The 21950-nt window shown below is 38.2% G+C and overlaps 1 protein-coding gene across 1 annotated transcript in view; it reads left to right on the forward strand.

Annotated features, from left to right (window-relative positions):
* The window catches only part of LOC149140958 (MAK16 protein-like protein), a 55192-nt gene extending 37810 nt beyond the window's left edge, over nucleotides 1–17382 (forward strand). The window contains exon 9 of the mRNA XM_089447636.1: nucleotides 16823–17382. Within this exon, the coding sequence (XP_089303762.1) occupies nucleotides 16823–16867 (45 nt within the window). The 3' untranslated portion in view covers nucleotides 16868–17382. The remainder of the gene's footprint in view (nucleotides 1–16822) is intronic.
* Nucleotides 17383–21950: the final 4568 nt, after the last annotated feature.

Raw genomic sequence — 21950 nt, forward strand, 5'->3', positions numbered from 1 at the left:
GTTTGATTGATATCATAAAGACATTTATCACCTTGGGCTTGAAATTTTCACAAATGCTACCCTTTGTCACTCCTTTTGAATTTGAAATCACCCCTTTGTTAGGTGGCTTGGTCAAATTGTTGACCATCAACAAACTTGAAGAAACATAAATCTGAATCACTGGTTCCTTCTGTATTTTAAACACTCTTCAGAATCTTTGACGTGAAAAGCTTGTGTATGGGGAATATTGCATTAGCAACCTGCCAACCTCATTTGTCCTTCATTCCATTTTCACTAGTCAAAATCTTCCCACACCACATTATGATCTGTTCAGGACCTTCTACAATAATGAATTCATTTGTATACAAGGCCAAGACAAGTGTGTGCCAGACTTGGAACAAATAACAAATCAAAATTTGTGCCAGACTTGTAACAACCCAATATGAGTACAATCTCATTGATAATGAAATGGAAAATTGGTGGTGCTTACATCGGCACATCTAAGGCAACTCCCTCTTCTTGGGGAATCCTTTGTAACAGCTAGAGTAAGAGTATCAGCAAGGTCAAATACCTCTTGTTGAGAGAATCCTTCAATAACAACCTTCACACTGTATAAGGAACCCTTTTCATCATGGCATCTTTCCGTACCTGTTCAACTAAATTTGTGAGTAGCCTGTAAAGGCCACCTTCTGTCACTCCTATAGCCAAAAATTGACCAAATCCATGGTCGGTACTTGTGATGATAACTTGTTGACCATCAAATTTAACCAAACAATGTAATTTTGTTCTGTAAGAAATTGAATGCAACTCTTCGTTAAATCAAAGAACATACTAGATAGAGTCTAACTCTAAACATTACCTAAAGGCATTTTGAAAGTATGGAGCCCAATCCTTTCACAAGATATGTTGCATCATTACTTCACTCCACACACATTTCTCCCTCTTGCTTTTGAACCATGCTGAAGATCCTTTTGTCCTCAGTGATATGTCTTAAATCAACATTCCACACACCATCCAATCCCTGAAATTACGTACGTGGAAAGACTGAAGTTTGAACACTATGGTACAGTGGGTATCTAGCTTGGCAGTCAGATCATCCATACAAAAAGCATTTGTACTCCTGACAATTTCCTATTGCTATTGTTACTTATCCTTTCCCTTCTTCCTCTCGGGGCATTGAGAGGCATAATGTTTGTGCTTATTGCACTTGATATGATCAAGTCTTTCTTCCCTAGGCATGAGGAGTTTGATCTTTCCTCCTTGCCTTTTCAACGCACTCCCCGATTCCTTCTTTCGTAGCTCCTCTCCTTACCTAACTATTGAGGGCTATGTCTAATATATCATCCTCACCCTTGTAATTGGCTGAGACTTCTTCTAGTCTCATCTCCTCTGTAATGAAAGCATCCCTCAATTGATTGTAGTCAAATAACTTCTCTCAAACACAGATGACCTGGACAAATTGTGCCAAGATGAATTGAAGCTATATAGAGCAATCTGAACTAGCTCATTATCATTGACTTCATCACCAACTGCACCGAGATGGTCTCACATGCTGCTAACTTCATTAGATAGCTAGCTACTAGGTTTGATGTGGACATGCAGGTTGTTGTGAGCTTGTTCCTCAAGATCATTTTCCTGGATACTTTCGCTCTTGTATTGGGTTGTCAATGCATCATACATGTCCTTGGCAGTGTTCATTTCAACGATATGAGCGACTACATGATCCTTCATGGAATCCAGTAGGATTCACTTCGTGTTCACTGCATTATTGTTGTACTCTGCCAGATCTTTGGGATCTGAAGGAGGTTTGATCTCTTTCTGTACAATGTACCAAAGGTTCACTCTGCTTTTAAGATGTTATGTAGTTTCCATTTTCATGACACGAAGTTAGAGACAGCCTCCAAAAGGTGACTTTTGCGCGCTGGAAATAGCCATTACTGTAGCTCCACTAAACAAGCTTCAATATCCACTCGTTGGAACAACTAGGGTTTCACACCCCACAACCATCCTTGAGGTCATATTCTTGGTATTGGGCCTTGGCACATATTTGCTTCAACTGCTTGTGTCAGAGACACCCTCCAAAAGGTGACTCTTGCGTGCTGGAAATAGCCATTACTGTAGCTCCACTAAACAAGCTTCAGTATCCACTCGTTGGAACAACTAGGGTTTCACACCCCACAGCCATCGTCGAGGTCATATTCTTGGTATTGGCACATATTTGCTTCAACCGCTGAAGCCTAGACATATCGCCTGTGCTACTTAATCCACAAGGTCTTGATGTTGGTTCTGGGGATCTGCGTTTCAGATCTGAATACAGATATAGATCCACCCAAATCCATGTAAACAGATCCTTCTAACCTAGAAATGGATCTTATGCTGCTGGAATGGATCCTGTGCCAGCTAGCCCTCACATGTTGGATCCCAAGCAAATAACATTAGAGTTGTAGTTTTTGTTGTTGTTTTGTTTATTTTGGGTTTTGTTTTGTTTATTTATTTTTAATTATTAATTATTAATTTTCCAAGGGTATTTTCACCTGTTTGAAACCATAAGCAACAAAATTCTATTTAGACTTTTAGTTAGATTACTCATTAATCTGTAGGTTGTAGTGATGTATAAGTAAGTTATTAACTACCTGTGGCTGCAACTTATAGTTTGTATAGTGGGAAAGCTCTAGGAAAACTTTCAGACAATACATAGATAATAGTATATACTATATAGTACACACTTAGTTTTAAGTTTTCTTGGTGTACGAAGGATGGCCGTTCGATTAATAATTTAATTAGATCAATCCCATCCAAATTTAGGTGGACACTCCTCTTATAACAATATTATACATAGATTTTATCACGTTCTCAAACAGTGTATGACATTCATTTACTGTTGTAATTAGCTAGGAATTTTAAGATTTTAAGGCAGATTTCAAGAAATATGACAGGTTGATCATGATGTGCAATTGAAATATTCAGATGATGACAATGTAGACCATTTCTGGATATGTAGTTAGACTTACTCTACATCATTGTATCAGTAGAGATCATTGATGAGATACTCAATTTTGTATTTACAGCTAAATTGCACTGAAATGGATATGACAAATTTTCAAAAATTCTGGATACGATAGGGCAAAGAAACGGTGTAATCTTTTAAAATCTAGATTTTATATCTAAAAATACATACAAATACATAATTATCATCATCAATTCAGCATAAACATTGTTAATTTAGCCAATAATTTTTTTCTCATTTCCCGACTATTACTAATTTTAACCTCAGTATTATGAAGTGGATGAACCTCTTATAAAAATAAGAAATAAGCACATTTCCTTATACTATATAGATAATAAAGTTATTGTATATTAAACATAAAAAAACTCTTTACATTAGAAGCTACTACCTTAAGGCTTAAATAATTAAGACAGTAAGTAAGCAGTAATTCAAATGATGCAAAACCCTTACTAATCAATGATAGATTACAAGCCTTCCAATATAAAATTATAATGAAGGTAATAACAACATAAACATATAAATTAAAATTAAAAACCATAAAACATTAAATCATTAATTAATAAATTAAGGAAATAAAATTATTTTAAATAAAATTATTTCTTCTTTCCATTACGTAGCCTAGAAGGCTAGATTACACTTTTATTATCGCAAAATAAGGGATTTAAATAAATTATTAAAACTATGAATTTTTATATCTAATATACTTTTACGTATCATAAATAACACCTACCAAATATGATTGTCGATTCTTCCTTTTGTTTTAATTTTTATCCATGATGGTTATTATAGTAGCTTAGTTGTTTAGTTCTTTTTATATGACTGCTGCACATATGCCTGGGCCGCCTACAACTCCAAGCAGCGACAGGTCACGGGTGGCCTCCTCCAACAGTGTTGCCTCCAACTCCAAGTCTCCATGCAGCTGCCAGGGTCTACCATCTCCAACAAAAAAGGCATGAATCGAATGGAATTTAGGGTTACATAGGTTAAAGGGGGTTGGGCCCTCAAAGCAAACCTTTCTTGATTTCTTCAGTGAAAAAAAGCGCCACGTTCCCAGCATTTTGCATTTTTTTGGGTAGATTCATTTCCAAAAAAAAATTACATCCTTGAGAACCGTTTCCAAAACTGGATCTGGGGTTAAAGAAATGTTGATACGGATCAGACACGTTTTGTTGGCATATCAAGGTGAATCGTGCATGGATCGTGCCCGTTTCCGTTTCAGAAATGGGAAACGACGTTTCAGGCAAATTATCTAGCCGTTTCCGGTAACTTAGATTTACAGTTATCCTTTTCGAATAAGGCATGATGCATCATGATTTTAGTGGTCAGATTTATAAATTATTGATGAATGGTTTCTATTTTAACTATATGTTTTGTTAAAAAAAAAAAAAAAAAACATTATTGTATTTTTTGTATGTGGCGTGTCCCCAATGTATGTGTATCCCGACTTCTCAAAAATCCAGTGGATTTGTATCTGGATCCATACCAATATCCATTTCCTGGTAACATAAGCATACCACCCTTTCAAACCCTTTGCAACTCTCTTTCCTCAAGGTTGTTGTCTCCATATATGGAATTCTAGAAGACTTCAAATCAATGTTACTTGGGAGTGGGAGCGACATTTTCAGAAGCTCCCGGTTTGGGAGCGAATCCCGGAGCGTTTTTTATATAATATATATATATATATATATATATATTTTATATTTTGATACATATATGTCAACAAAAACATGTAGAATAATGAATTAGATATAAAAAACATAAAAAACACATAGATTGAACCATACAACAACAATCATCTAGAAGTTATAATATTCATCAACCACGTCCACAAGTTAGTAACATAGTAACATACAACATATTGAGTCTCATGATTCATCAATATTAAAGTTTCAAGCTTTCGAAATTCAATATATAACATTTATCATCATTGATCACCAAAGTTGTACTTGTAAGCTAAGTGTAACCATTACAACAAATAATATCTAACATGAAATGAAATGCTATAAAATGAAATGAAATGAAACGACTTTCAACTTTCATGAAGCATCATATTCATAATTCATTACTAATGAGTTATAATTGCCAACTTCAAACTTAAATTGTCATATATTGTCTAAAAAAATATCATAATAAATATGAAAGAGACAATAGTTATAAAAGCTACTAGAAACTAGAAAAGAGCAGTAAATCTATTATCTATTTCTTATGCTTGGGCCTCTTGCCACCACGAGAAATGTCTAATTTTTTAGTCTTGTTGGAAAATCAGGATCATTGTATTAATATCACCCTCTAAGCATTAATATCCAGAGGTATCTTTGTCATTACCTTTGTATCTGTATAGGGATCTTTGTCATTAATATCACCCTCTAAGCATTAACATAAGATAGAACAAGCATAGCATGTCAAGTCAAGATTTTGTTTGAGTGATGCATACATTTTTAGGAGGGTCATGATAGAGGAGTTCGACAACCAATGTCACTAACATCAAGGTACATAAAGGGATTGGTGCTCTTGATTAAATACGAGTTCCATACCCTAATACATGACAATATTCAATGGAAACATTGCAATCCTGAAATCCTGAAAAACTGATAAGTATGCTGGATTTTGAATGAAATCTAAAATTCTACTTTCTCCATATGAAATCCAATGAGGCCGGAACCACTCTCAAACATCCTGAGTCATTTCATGGTAATGTTAAAAATTTAAGTAAAAGGATGAAAATGAATATTAAGGAGAATGTCACTTTTAATTGATTTCTAACCTCCCTATGTAGGAAAACATAAAACTGCAATCTCTATCAACTGTCAACACTACAATCTGATTTTTACTATGGATTGGAACACATCAAACTGAAGAAAGTGGTAGCAAGTACACCGATCGAAAACTCAAATCACATCATTGTTTATTACTTTTTGAAACAAGAATTACTTTGAAAGCTTTAAACTCTACTATTCACCCATTACTTCCTACCTAAAAACTAAATGAATAAAACCTATAGACTAGAAAATACAATGAATCTAGAAACATACACAACAACACCTTAACTTCCATAAACCTAAACCCTAGATCTATTTTTGACCTTGGCATTAGTGCCCTCGTCCTACATTAAAGAATATTCCTAGGAAGGTGCACCCACTGAAGGAGAGTGCAAGTATGCATCTCTCTGTTCTAGGGATTTGTGCCCCATCTATTCTTGGAAACTTTCCACATGCAAAGTGCCCTACCTAATTCTGCATGCAACTACTAACTCAAGCAAATTTAGAAATAGAACTTAACTGCCAATTATAAAAAGCATCTAAATTGGAACTAAACTAAAGATAGCATGCATGTGAAGTGTATCTCTCTGTCCTCCATAAATGCTCCTCTGCCCTCATTCACTACTGTATGGAACTGCTGAAGGAGGGCATATTGAAAAGCATATTTGCACTGTCTTCTCTCTCTCTTCCATAAATGCTCATATGTCCTCATTCATTGTTGTACGGAATTGTGAAGGGTGGGTATGCTACTATTATTGTCATTAAGGTTGCTGTATGTGCTGCTGTATTGTACCTTCTCAGCCGAGATCTTCTTTGTGTACTGTTGGACACTTTATGAGGTACTAAAAGTCCAACAACATTCACTAAATATTGGCTCGATATGTCATAAGAGAGGTGGTGTGTAGGGACACGAAGTTCTAATGATTTACTGTGAGAGAGGTGGTTTTACTGGGAAGTAGTAGAGATAAGATAATCTCATCAATGTCCAATGAATGACCATAACGATAGGTCAATGGGAATCAAAGGTACAATCCAGTGTAAATATATAATGGGAATGCAAAAGCAATTGCTATCACTAATCTTCATAAAACTAAAATAGATGAAATATAGTAATTTGAATCAATACAAATATAGTGCCAGTGACAAAAAACATATTATGATGAAAAAAGACCAATTGCCCCCTACGAAAACCTTAAAAGGGGGAGGGATGAGGGAGCATCTCTAGTCATGTTGATGAAAAAAGACCAATTGCCCCCTACAAAAACCTTAAAAGGGGGAGGGATGAGGGAGCATCTCTAGTCATGTTTAGAGCTACAAGTTATACAAGGGGAGGAAGAGGACTACACGTAAACAAAATCATCAACCACAAATAGGTAGTTGATACATTGTTTGATAGTGTCTATTGGAGAGAAGCTTGGGCTGTTTAAGGGACTGGGAGGTATGATCCTTGGTTGAAGTCAACTATCCACTGGGACTCTCCTAACACTTATGGGCCTTGGAAAGAAATTGGTGATGGAACTCTGGGTGCTTGAGAAGGGGATGGAGTGAGTAGTTGCACTTTGTTTTGAGTAAACTTCCTCGAGAACTTAATGGGGATAGGTCCTTGGTTGAAGTCAACTATCCACTGGGACTCTCCTAACACTTAAGGGCCTTGGAAAGAAACTGGTGATGGAACTCTGGGTGCTTGAGAAGGGGATGGAGCGACTAGTTGCACTTTGTTTCTAGTAAAATTCCTTGAGAACTTAGTGGGGATAGGTCTGCTAGGTCCAAGTTGCAAAGAGGTATGTGGGTGTAAATTTTAGGTATGTTCTATGCTTATAGAAATTTATTTCAATTTTCACAGTTAGCTCAATATCTTTTCCAGATTAGCAATCACATCAGCATTAAAGTAAATTGCAGATAGAACATAAACACAAATTGCAGAAGACAAGCCAAGACAAGAGGACACAAGATGTGGCGCTAGCTAGGGACAAACCCCAATGTGGGGAAACCCTTGATCAATTCTTCTCATATGTTCTTCAATAGTTCAACAGAGAGAGAGAGAGAGATAGTACGTTTACAACAGAAGTCAACACTTTTACTTATCTAGATAAGAGCATAGATCATCTCTAAGAAGATGATACATGAGATCAGTTGAAGGCATGCTGCTTCAACTGATTCTCCAAGGTGACTCCTTCACCTATTGTTGTGCTGCATTTCGTCATCATGCTGCACCTCACCGTGCTGCACCATGCTGCACCCATCATCACTATGCTGCATCTCATCACGCTTCATTAATCATGACTGTACCCATCACTGTACTGCATTATGTGCCATTGCTGCAACATGTTGCCATACTGACCTATGTGTTGTCTGCACCTTACTTGCTTGTTGTCCCTAGCATGTTTGTTGTCCTTAGCATGCCTGCTGTTGCATGCTAGCTGTCCTTTGCATGCTAGCTGTAACATTGCATGCTTGGTGTATTTGCTGCTAAGGACCATACAACTGTCCCAATGTTAGTTAGCTGTCCCTTGCATGCTGCTCTCCTTCAAAGACAGATGCTCTGGCTGTTCCGGCCGTTCCTAGCAGTTTCGGCTGTTTCGGCTGTTCAGAGAGTTCCCGCCGGTTTTGGCGGCTCTGGCGGTTCCGGCCGTTCCTGACAATTCCGGCAGTTCCCGACAGTTTCGACAATTCCCGACAGGTCCGATAGTTCTGGCTGTTCCCGGCAGTCCCGAGAGTTCCAGCAGTTCCTGGCAGTTTCCACAGTTCCGGCTGTTCCCGACAGTTCCAGCTGTTCCTGACAGTTCCGGCAGTTCTCGGCAATTCCAACAGTTCCCATCAGTTTCGGCTTCTGCCCTCTGGATTAGGGCAGCGTTATCCCTTAGGATCTTTTCTCCTACTAAAACCCAAACACAAGTAGAGAGGAAGAGATCCCAAGTGTGTTGAAATGACTTGAAGGCCACCTTATTTATACTAAAACGTTGAGCACAAGTGGGGTTTATTTGGTTGCTGGCTGACCTTGACGAATTGTCCCATAACACAAATAAAGTCATATCTCCATGAATACTTGTCGGAAATGGATGATCTTTAGATCAATCCTACACCTCTCGATGAGAGGGATCCAAGAAAAATATCAGCTTCCGTTAATAAGATGACCCACATGGAGTTTGACCCTAGTTGCCAATTTTAACACCCTCTCTACTAGGGAGAACTCCATCCGCTGATCCATATGTCCGACTATACTATCTCTCCCATCAGTGCCTTGCACCGCTTTGCTCTGCTGAGCTTTGCTTTGCTTTGCTCTGCTTTGCTGAACCATGAAGAAGAAGAATTGATCGAGAATGTCTCATACCATTCTCTACTGACCCGAAGTCAGTTTCATCTGAAGAGAGTGTGTCACATCACTCTTACTGACCCGAAGTCAGTTTTATTGATCCCAGATCAATATCACAAGAGAGTGTCTCAAACCACTCATACTGATCCCATATCAGTTTCATTGATCCCAGATCAATGGAGGTCATCCTAGCATAGGGAGTATGGTAGATACAACGATGCATCCATCGATAGTACTACTATGGTCCCCATTTCCCTGCTCAGTGATCAGATGAGAGGTACTTCCCATGAGTCCCAGACTGCATGGGTAGGATGCCTCGATAGGAGAACTAATCATCCTGCCCCACAGTCGCCACGAGAGAACTAATCATCCCAGCCCACAGGAGAACGAATCATCCTGCCCCACAGTCGCCACGAGAGAACTGATCATCTCAGCCCATAGGAGAACTAATCATCCTGTTCCACAGTTGCCACGGGAGAACTAATCATCCCAACCCACATGAGAACTAATCATCTTGTTCCACAGTTGCCACGGGAGAACTAATCATCCCAGCCCATAGGAGAACTAATCATCCTGTTTCACAGTTGGCACGGGAGAACTAATCATCTTGTTCCATAGTTGCCACGGGAGAACTAATCATTCCGGCCCACAGGAGAACTAATCATCCTGTTCCACAGTCACCACGGGGTATCATAGGGGAAGGTTGAACTTGTCATCTTGTACATAGCGCACCACCAGGGGAGGGTGAGTCGTCTTGTGGTCGTATGTTCCTCCAGTAAGTACCCCAAGACCCCCAGAGCTCCCAGAGTTCAATGCATGCAACATGCAGGACCCTTATAAGAAGGTCTCTCAACGACTCCAAGTCGTTCGGGGAAGTCACAGATTTGACCTTTCCCGGGGCTTTGACAAAATGTCTGCGACCTGTACATCAGTCTCAATGTGATGGAGCCTCCTCGCTCATCGACTTACCATATCCCAGATAAGGCAGTATCTGATGTCTATCTGCTGGAGGAATCATCGAATAAGGGATTCCTCAATAATCGAATCCCCCCTTTGGTTGTCACCGAGAATCATAGTGGTATTCATCATTGTACAAACAGCTCACTTAAGAGCTTCTGCAACCATGTAGCTTCACACGAGATCATACTTGTAGCTATGTATTCGGTCTTGGCGGTGCTTATAGCAACCGACTTCTGCTTCCTGCCCATCCATGATATCGAAGCAGAATCCAAAGAGAACCAACAATGAGAAGTGCTCTAGTGATCCTCCACACTGCTTGCCCAGTCAGCATTCGAATAATCATGTAGTTTCATATTTCCAGTAGTGTATCTCAGTCCATGAGAGATTGTGCCCCGAAGATATCTCAGAAGATTCTTGGTACCAATCCAGTGAGGCTCAATCAAATATGAGCTCACCATGCTAACTGCAAAAGATATGTCCGGACGAAAGTTCACCAAGAACATCAACGCGAATGAGTTTATGAAACTTAGAGGCGTTTCCCAAATCTGGTCCGACATCACTACCATATAACTTCTGAAAGTTAAGATCCTCGAGGTAGTGACAGGATTGCAGTTTATCATTCCACATTCGGAATCCAACTCCCTCTTACTTCTGCAAATGAGAGGGTCCGCACTTGTCAGAAATAGGTTGTCCTCATAAGGTACCGGTATGAGAGGTCTATCATCCACAGCCTTCGGGTAATGGTTTGGATCAGTTTCACTCCTGGTGAATCTCAGCTTCATTAGACAGCTATCAATCCTCTCATACTACGCCCGGGGTGTTTTGCTTCAAGCCATAGAGGGCTTTCTTCCACCTGTATACATGAGATTCCTGATCATGAATCTCAAACTCCATGGGTTGTTCCAAACTTGTGGACTTGCTGCATGAGGGGAATGGACCCCTGATTTTCCTTCGGTACATCTCAGACATGTACCTTCATGCTCTTCTTGAATTCAGACATCCCTATCACCATCTGACTCACATCGAGTAGGGCCCCATAGGTAGACCTCGAATGTTATAGATGCGATATGTCAATTGACATGATCCCCAATGGACCATCTTGCAACTTTATACAAATTGCCAACCCTGAAGCCATGAGAAAAAGTATCTTTGAAAATTCTATTTTTTAACACGTACCTTTCCATCGATGAATGCCACCCTGAAACCTTTGACTTTCATTTTTGAGATGGACACCAGGTTCTTGCGATTAGGTACATAAAAGAGATTCTTGTAAATGAATAGGGTTACCCTCATTCAATTGAGGGGTAACACTCCCTACACCCTTTCCGGGATAGGTGGCATTGACTCCAAGTATAATCCCATGGTTGTTTCCGTCTCTACCAAATTCGAGAGAGCACCCTTCTATCCGATGAGGTGCCTTGAAGCACTATGATCAATAAGCCAGATTCCCAAAGAATCTGAAGGAGAGGGCCAATACAAGATAACGCTTCTTTATCTTATCAGAAACAACATTTGATTCTTCATACCTGGGGTTCCTTGCTTTCTCTGAAGAGTCGGCCATTTCCTTGATGACCTGCATTACCTGTCATTCCTCTGATCATTGAAGATGTCCCTGGAATGATTGTTATCTTCATCAAGTGATGTGTCCCTACCATTCGAACACTCCTTCACATAATGGCAGGACTTATTACTACCAAGGCATCTGACTTTCCTTCCACCCTTAGATCCGAACTTTCTAATGAAGTGATCTTTAGGGAGGCCATCAGAAACTTCCGCTGCACCATTCTGATAATATTCTCTGCTTCGACTTCACCCTCGGTGAATATGAAGAGGGATGAGGAATCCATTGATCCTTTTGTCCTTTCCCAACTGTCTTCAGTGATTGCTCTTTCACTCTTGCTTGGGCTTTGTCTTCACCTCAGCTCCGATACCATGTAAATTTTAGGTATGTTATATGCTTAGAGGAATTTATTTTAATTTTCACAGTTAGCTCAATATCTTTTCCAGATTAGCAATCACATCAACATTAAAGTAAATGGCAGATAGAACATAAACATAAATCGCAGAAGACAAGCCAAGACAAGAGGACACAAGATGTGGCGCTAGCCAGGGACAAACCCTATGTGGGGAAACCCTTGATCAATTCTTCTTATATGTTCTTCAATAGTTCAATAGAGAGAGAGAGATGGTACATTTACAACAGAAGTAAAGACTTTGACTTATCTAGATAAGAGCATAGATCATCTCTAAGGAGATGATACATGAGATCAGTTGAAGACATGCTGCTTCAACTGATTCTCCAAGGTGACTCCTTCACCTATCGTTGTGCTGCATTTCGTCATCATGCTGCACCTCACCGCGCTGCACCCATCATCACTATGTTGCATCTCATCACGCGTCATTAATCATGATTGTACCCATCACTGTACTGCATTATGTGCCATTGTTGCACCATGTTGCCATACTGACCTATGTGTTGGCTGCACCTTGCTTGCTTGTTGTCCCCAGCATGTTTGTTGTCCTTAGCATGCTTGCTGTTGCATGCTAGCTGTCCCTTGCATGCTCGCTGTAACATTTCATGCTTGGTGTATTTGCTGTTAAGTACCATACAACTGTCCCAATGTTAGTTAGTTGTCCCTTGCATGCTGCTCTCCTTCGGAGACAGATGCTCTAGCAGTTCCCAGTAGTTTCGGCAGTTCTGGCTGTTCCCGGCGGTTCTGATTGTTCCCGGCAGTTCCGACAGTTCCTTGCAGTTCCCAGCAGTTCCGACAGTTCCCGACAGTTCCGACAGTTCTGGCAGTTCCCTGTAGTTCCCGACAGTTCTGGCAGTTCTCGGTAGTTCCCGACAGTTCTGGCAGTTTCGACAGTTCCGACATTCCCGGCAGTTCTGGTAGTTCCCAGCAGTTCCCGGCAGTTCTTGGCAGTTTCCGCAGTTCAGGCAGTTCCGGTAGTTCTAGCAGTTCCGGCTGTTCCTGGCAGTTCCCGCTGTTCCCGACAGTTCTTACAGTTCCAGCAGTTCCCGCTGTTCTCAGCAGTTTCGACAGTTCCCGGCAGTTTCGGCTTCTGCCCTCTGGATTAGGGCAGCGTTATCCCTTAGGATCTTTTCTCCTACTAAAACCCAAAGACAAGTAGAGAGGAAGAGATCCCAAGTGTGTTGAAATGACTTGAAGGCCACCTTATTTATACTAAAACGTTGAGCACAAGTGGAGTTTATTTGGTTGCTGGCCGACCTTGACGAATTGCCCCATAACACAAATAAATTAATATCTCCATGAATACTTATCGGAATCGGATGATCTTTAGATCAATCCTACACTTCTCGATGAGAGGGATCCAAGAAAAATATTAGCTTCCATTAATATGATGACCCACATGGAGTTTGGCCCTAGTTGCCAATTTTAATAGTGGGTCACACCAATCTGGAATCCAAAGTCTCTTGGGATTGTACATGCCTTTTGTAGTCATCTATATTCAATATAGAGGGAAGGGAGTGATTTTACTGATAGGTTTTTTCTTGGGTGGACACTATAAAATCTCTCTCTCGTATCCTTGTTCATTGCTCAGGAAGAGAGCTAGAAAGCTTTGGTTTGAGTATCAAAATAATGTAGCAAGGGATCCTCCCAACTCTCTATAAGATTATGAAACCTCCCTTGATCTCATGGTACACAAGACAATGGAAGGTAAGGAGCTCCTCCAACTCAATGTCTTGTAGGGGACATACTTGAGAAAGCTTCTTTAATATTGGAATGTGATGATTTACCTCAAATGCGTGTACAATCACCTATTGCATTATTACATAGGTTAAAAACTAACTCTTTATTTCTCCTAATTTTGTTTAATATTATTCAATGTGACTTAAATGACAAATAAAGTATCTTCTAAGTCACACGACACGTCCTCCAAGGTCCCGTGCCCTGTATTTAACGTGCTGGACACGAAAACGGCCCTAAAACGTGTCGAAAACGTTTTTTGTCGTGTCCTCTAAAACGTAAAACGTATTTGGGCGTTTTAGTCGTGTCCTGCTCTTGGAAAATGAGGTTGCCCTAACGGTTTTTCCTCCTGTTGAATACGTACCCCATGTGAAATCACTAGTTTAAAGCCTACGCAATTTTTATTTCGGGGTTCTTTTCCTCTTTTCTTCCACCGTTTTCCTCCGCCGTCGCTGTATATTCGTCCTGTGGAGCCGTTGTGTGCAGCGTGTGACGTGTGGAAACTTGGCACTTTCCGCAGCTTTTTCATGTTTCATTTGCAGTTCATGACATATATTTTATTCAAATGATTTAAAATTAAAAATATCTAAATACTCTTTTACGGTTTTGAACGCTGGAAGATGTGTTTGCAGCTTACGCGTTATGGTTTTCAACGCAACTTCTGTTTTCTGTTTTAGTTGCTATTAATTACGCCCTAAATCACTCACGTTGTGGCTCTTTGCATTGGTTTTTTCGGCGTTAATCTTAATGTTGGATGGAAAATGATTTAGCTTAGTGTTATTTTTAATTTCATAAAACTACACTATCAAACTATTATCGCCAAAAAACCAAAATTAGATGAGACTCAATCTTATTTACTTTTTACTTTATGTTATTGACTTTTCATTTTTAATCTAAATATATTTCGTCATACTGATACTGTAGATTTTGTATTTAGCTTATGGCTTATCTCCTATTTCTCGGTCTTCCGATTTTCTAATTGGTTTTATGTTTTATCACACAACTTTCTATCATATTTGGAATCTAGAAGCACATGTAAATTGTCAAACTACTTCTCTTTTTATATTTAACAAAAAAACTTAATCGTCAAATCACATCCCGTGCTTCAGTTGGACGTTATGTCATTTTGACTATCTAAACCATATTTTACTCTTAACAAAACTTAACTGTGTAATTATTATTACATTTGGCATTTTTCTCTCCATTCGTAAACTACCAAGCAATAAAATAAAATAAGGATGCAAAGAATTCGGGCAACAATCATTCAATATCACATTCTAATTTCTAAATACTAAATTCTGATTCTATTTATTTTTTTAAAATGAACTATGAACTTTGAGGTAATTATATTTTAATTTGATTAGATAAGCTGCAGCCTGCAATTTAATATGGATAAAAAACTATATTTCGGTATATATATATATATATATATATATATATTTATTAAATATATATAAAACGTGTCCCTGGTGCCCTGTTTCCAGGTCGCTGCGTTTTGTATTGAATACTCATATTTACGTGTCCTCCGTGTCTTGTGTCCTCGTGTCATGTGACTTAGAGTATCTTTATCATCTAATCTTGTAATATGATTATTATCCTAAGTCCATCTCCCTTAGTGTTGATATTGAAAATAATTGCTTCTCCCAAAATGCAAACTCATATAGACCAAACTTCTTGTTAAGGATGTCAAATATTCTTATGTAATTCACATTCACTCACAGGGCCTTGGCTCTGAGCTCCCTAGTAGGAATCTTTACATGATCTTACAAATAACATAGTATGTACAGTATTCACATAATAAGGTGCCTTTTTATAAGGTCCGTGACACTTGGTGCATAGGCGAAATATGGATATAATATTACAACATGGTCCATTTATAAAGTAGAGATACTAAATTAGGAGATTACTCTTACCCCTTCTTATGAACAGCATTATTGGGTCCCTTTTTATTGGGCGGGGGATGATTTGGAGAGTGCCTTGTGTCACTGGGATTGCTATAAGGGAAATTGCACGCTGACAAATACTGTGGTGATAAAAAAGCTCCGAGTGGTGGGTGTGGACCTCCCAAGTTGCATTGAAAACATGGGTGTCTAATAAGCATAGAATTACACTTGATTCCTAAGCTTTGTGATCTCGAAAAAATTCCAGATCATCTTTGATGACATTCTGTGGCTATCGCCTTCCTCATTCTTTGCCTTTTCTGCCCAATGATATGCTTGTCTGGCGTGTGTTTCACTGTTCTACTAATCTGTCTTTACTATTTAGGTTAATTCCTCTTAACATCAGCTCACCATGAGGCTACAAAAACAGCTCTTTTTCTATTCAATTTTCTTTGCCTATGCTTTCCTTGGGTTCCTTCCTAAATGCTAGTTGTTACAAGTCACATTATTGCCCACAGTTTGCCCATATTCTCGTTATGCCTTCTGCTGGCTGACCCAGATTCTTTAGGAAACAAAACCAATGTTTATTGCATCCTTTAAATATTGAATAGCAACAAAGGAAACATTACAACAAAGCACAATCAATCACATGAACATTACATCACTTGCAGATTAATCGCCTTCTTCCTTTACATTCAAAGTCAACTGTTAGACTGGATAACTAGTAGTTGCTTTAGAACAGTTGCCTCTCACACATTTTGTTTCGCTCATCTTACTGAATACATCTAATACTCACGCGTCATCCAACTACCAAGCCTGAAGGTCAACCAACGAAGGCTGGTTCTATTTTGTCTTTATATGTGTGTACAATATTCTACTCTTAATTTCCGTTAACGACTCAATCCTATGAAGTCAGAGCTGGTGGCGATCTTATATTTGGAATATTACATTTTTAGTTCTGAGGTCAGACTGCATCAGGGTACATGCATATCTTTAAATTCCTTGCAGGAGTGTCCTGAAGTTGAAACCACGTCTTTAGTTCAAATAATTTATTTAATGTTTCTTGTTATATGTAGGTTATGTTGTTAATTCCTTCGTGTTATATATTCCAAATTATTGTTTATTTTTTGACTGTGTTAAACTTGAAACCATGCATGTTTTGAGCTTTTAAGAAATAGAAGTGGATGCTAATGTGATATATGCCTTTGTATTAGGTTGAATACGAGGATGCAGCTCAACAACAAACTACATATCACTAACTTGAATTCAAAATTTCTTCCATGAGTATTTGGACATGTCAGAAATCTCCTAGATGCTGATCTGGAAGCTGAAATTCCCACGGCATAAAAAATAAGACATTTTTTCTATCATTAGCACTTGATGGTATCCTTTCCTCTCTTCCTTTTTCCTTGTTGCAACAGGGTTGTAAAGTCATAATTTTTTGTTGTTGTCCTGCCACAGCTGCATCTGCATAACTGTTTGAAAATACCTATCTCCTTGTATCGTTATGATCACCTCATTGTTTTTTCAATGAGCTATTTTATCTGCATCAATTGCATGTCCCAATTTATGAGAGTGAGGACATGTGACTGTACATTCGGAAACTTCTTTGTTCCTTCTCGTGCCAACTATCATTTGGGTAAAGAGATGTTTGTATTCCAGTAGAAGGAAGCGGTATTACTTGCGAGTTAGAGGAAGTTCACTGGGAAAGATGTTGAAAATTTGAGTGTGCTTATGAAATTTATTTTTTGATTGCCCTGAGAGGCGCTCCCCAGCCCAGTATTAAAGAAATATTGTAATGTCATGTACTGTCCTGTCCTATTATGTAAACATTTTGACTTGGTCAAATTACATAAAAGAATAAAAAATAAAAGAAAATAAAAAAATAATAATTAAAATAAAATTGAGGTAAAATAGTTGATTTACTATTGGTGGTTTTTGAGATCCAGGTTTTGACAACCCATGGTCTTGCTAATGGTATTTTTATGTAAGAATGCACACACACACACAACCTAGATTCCATCTTAACTCCGGATCTACCAAGCACTGAGAGGGATCAAATCTCTTGAGGTGCGAACCTCTTTTAGAATCAAAAGAGATTTGACCCCTCAGCACTTGGTAGATCCAGAGTTAATATGGACCTAGGCTGGTTTAGGCTATTTATAAAAAGATATGATGTTTATGCATAACCTAAAATCTGTTGATTTGAACATGCTTGTTGATTTGAACATGCTTATACAGGGGTTGAAAAATGAATTTTCATTTGTATTTGTTCCTTTTCGGTAGGTCACAGCCCTATAAATGGTAAAGGAATTGAGGTAGCATGGAAACGGTCAACCTTGTCTTTAGTTGATGGTATGTACAATCATTGTCATTGGTTGATGGTATGTACAATCATAGTAGCAAGATTCGGCTGTAATGGCCTTTGCTTTGTGGAAATTTGGGAGCAATACCGATGAATTTGATGAATTTCCTGTACAGTACCGATACTTATGGTCAACATATTTTTTTTATTCTCTTTGATAATATACTGCATGCCTTCTATACCTGTCAATGCATAGACTAAAAAAGCACAAAAACGTCAAAAATATTAATAAAACACCCTAAAATGGATATAAATTTAAACTAAACAACCAATGTTTCAAAGAATGATTTATTTATTTAATTAATTTATTACATGTTCCGTTGGCTGAAAAAATATGGAACAAAATCCATATTTTTAATACCTATGCTATGTATACTTCCATATTGGATTTATTTGTAACACATTTTTCTCTTTATAAAATCATATATAAATTTGTATATTTATATAAATTTGTATATTTATTCAAATATCTTTAGTATTTCTGCCGTAGCTATAGGACTCAATGGTTAGATTCATGAGTTACCATGTCTCCGACTGTCCACTCTAAATGTTTAGATTCACGAGTTACCATGTCTCCAACTCTCCACTCTAAATTTGTGGGTTTGATAGAGTCATATTAGGACGATAAAGAGATTGTGGATCTCACATAAACTTTGAATAGAAATATCACAAAAAGAAGAGAAGTGAATCAATGAACCAGAGAGCAAGGGATATGGCGTAATTTGGTAAAAAAATCAATCAATAAATATTTAGATTCATGAGATACCATGTCTCTGACTCTCCACTCTAAATTTGTGGGTTTGATCGAGTCATATTAGGACAATAAAGAGATTGTGGATCTCACATAAACCTTGAATATAATATCACAAAAAGAAGAGGAGTGAATCAATGAACCAGAGACCAAGGGATATGGCGTAATTTGTTAAAAATATCAATCAATAAATAATCCAAGATATGATGCCCTTTGGTTAAAAATTCAATCAATAAATAATCCAAGATGATGATGAAACAAGGGACTCATTGTGTTTTTGTACACAACTTATGAAGTGAGGTGCCTTACCCCATAAGGGGGTTATGGGCTCATATAAATGCTTAAGTCGACCTTAGCCACCTAGAATAATATATAAATAAATTGACCAGGTTGACTATTAAAATATAACCTAGTAATACAATGAAGATGCTTAGCTATGACGTCAAGTAGCCACAAGTGAATATTACCATAGTTTTAACATCTGCCCTTCTTTAAGCATGGGGTATTGGAGAAAGATGATAGAAGTACAAAAGGAGTGGACATATCCATCTCAACAGAGGCACAATCGTAGCTGTAATATAATAGTGGGCTTGTGATGGCCTTAATGCAAATGTGGAAGGGCTATAAATATTCCATTGACTTGCTCATCATCTCGGCAATATGATCCCGATTTATCTATTTGATAAATAAGTGTCATAAAGAGGCATAAATACGAGAGAAGGAATACAAGTGGGCATACCCAACTCAATGAAGAGTTAACCATCCATGGAAGAAGAGAATGTGAGTTTGTGATGACCCAACTCAACACCAAAGTGGACTCAATAATTTGCTAGAAGACATATTGCTAATGACATGTTCATTCAATGGACGAGTGTTGTAAGACATATCCCAACAATAGTGCATATCTGGTGAAAGAATAATGCATTCAATGGAAGAGTGTTGGAAGACATATCTTAACTATAGTGCATATCTAGGAAAATACTACTGCATTCAATGGAGGAGTGTTGGAAGACATATCCCAACTATAGTGCATATCTAGTGAAAGACAAGTGCATTCAATGGAGGAGTGTTGGAAGACATATCCCAACTATAGTGCATAGCTAGTGAAAGACTAGTGTCATTGATTTATCCATTTGAAGAAGTATCAGGAGGAGCATCTTACAAGAGAGAAGAGATTAAGCACCCAACTATAATAAGATTAGACATTGATGGAATGAGAGTGGGAAGATCCAACTCCATATATCTAAAAGAGCTCAAACACCATTGGGAATGCTTAAAATTACTGGGGGTGTGAGTGTGTAAATCCCCAATACAGATACACTGGAGACAACACAACTAAGAAGAAATCTCAAATATACTTTGAGAGCTTAAACACAACTAAGAAAACTATAATATAATAGGGTGCGGGTGTATAAATACCCAACATAGATGCACTTGAAAGAGCGTGGGTCAAAAGGAAGCTTAAATACAAGATGTGAGTTCCAACTCAAGAGGACTAGTGTGCATTGGTTTCACTGTCTAGTTCACATTTACTTAAAACCTCTCTCACTCTCTTAGTGAGCGTGCCATCTTCTAACCTCCACTTCTTCCTATATTCACTTAAACCAAGTCTAGTCCCTTTTCACTTCCACACATACACATGGCCACTTAACTCCCCGTTAGTAAACTTATTTACATTTCTACTTTTACCCATGCACACTAATCTCTCTCCCTCTTTACTCCAAATCCATCCAAATTCCACATCACTTAAGCGGCTCACTAGTAAACTGATGCATATTGATTCTTCTCATGTAGCTCAATTCCACTAAAACTACCCTTGATTCTTCTCATGTGCTCAATTCCACTCAGAATACCCTTGAGAACGCTTCATCTCATGACAACTTGGGGTACTTTAATTAGACTCAAGCATTAGCCACTTCATTCCCGTCTTTCTCCAATTCAATTGCAGTTGGATAGTGAGTTGACTCCACATAGAGCACAAATGCACATTGATCTTCTTTGCACAAGGAATTTGATCTTATTCTCTAGTTGTGCATAGGGTGTGAAGGTCATCAAAAGTAGGTGCTGGCTACTAGCTTAGGGTTGGATATTCTTTGGTAGCAGTGAATTACTCTCTCTCTCTCTCTCTCCTTCCCTCTTCTAGCTTTTATTCTCTTGTGAAAGAACATCACCGTCTTGGTTTTGTAAATGTTTTCTTTTATTTTGCTAGCCTCTTGGATTTTGTAGGATGAAGCTCGATTTTGATCTAATTTGTGTTTCTAAGTTTATTGACATTTTCATGATCAATTGTGCAATATTTTAGAGGTTCTAAGCCCTTTTCTTGGTAGAAATATGCCATTTGTAGCTATTTCTTTCTATTTTTTCTTTAGTCGTTAAAAGGTAATGGAGATAATTCCACCACTTTATCTACAAACTATTTCAAAACTACTTTGCATACTTAATTGTTGGTCAAATCTAAATTTTGCATGCTTGTTTTGGGTGTTTCTTTTGCAAATTTATAGGGAAAATAGTACATTCGAGGTTAGGGACACCCCCTTGTGGTTGGCAAGTAATAACCTAAACAAAGAGAAGGGTTTGTTTGTGATATTAAAGGGCAAATTCTTTTAGATGTTGCACTGATATTTTCCATCCTAGTTCTACCAAGTTTTTCACCTCTCGGAAGGTTAAATTCCTTTGCAAACAATAGGTAGTGGGAAATAAGAGAGAGTTTGTGTGTGGATAACCAACTCAAAAACATGGTCATCCCTCGTTGAAAAGAAGTTAGAGGGTTAATGAATACCTATATCAACATAGGGTTGGCCATAAGCACAACATCCTTCCTAAATGTGGATAGGGGGTTTGAGAAGAGAAAGCATTAGACATAATGTATACCATAAAAAAATGAAAACTCTCCAAAACACCATACTACCAAGACCATTGAAGTATGTTGGTAAATCCAAAGATTGCCAAGGAGCACACATTGTGGATGAAAATGGCATTGCCATTGAAAGTACATCCCATAGAAACGAACATCATAATGGGGAAGGACATGATCCATGTGAGATGTTAAAAGGTTGTCCATATAGTATGTTTGATAAGGACAAATAACACAACGTGGAATACAAAGACATGCACAATTGAGTTGATCCGTTGAAAAACACTGAAATCTATGAAGTCATGAATTAAATAGTGGGAAAAACCTTGTGAACTTGGGGATGGAAATTGCATCAAAGGCATCGAGAGGGGT

This window comes from Pinus tabuliformis, chromosome X, assembly GCF_031772625.1.
Source record: "Pinus tabuliformis cultivar Carrire ecotype Pingquan chromosome X, CPIR1, whole genome shotgun sequence".
Lineage (NCBI taxonomy): Eukaryota > Viridiplantae > Streptophyta > Pinopsida > Pinales > Pinaceae > Pinus > Pinus tabuliformis.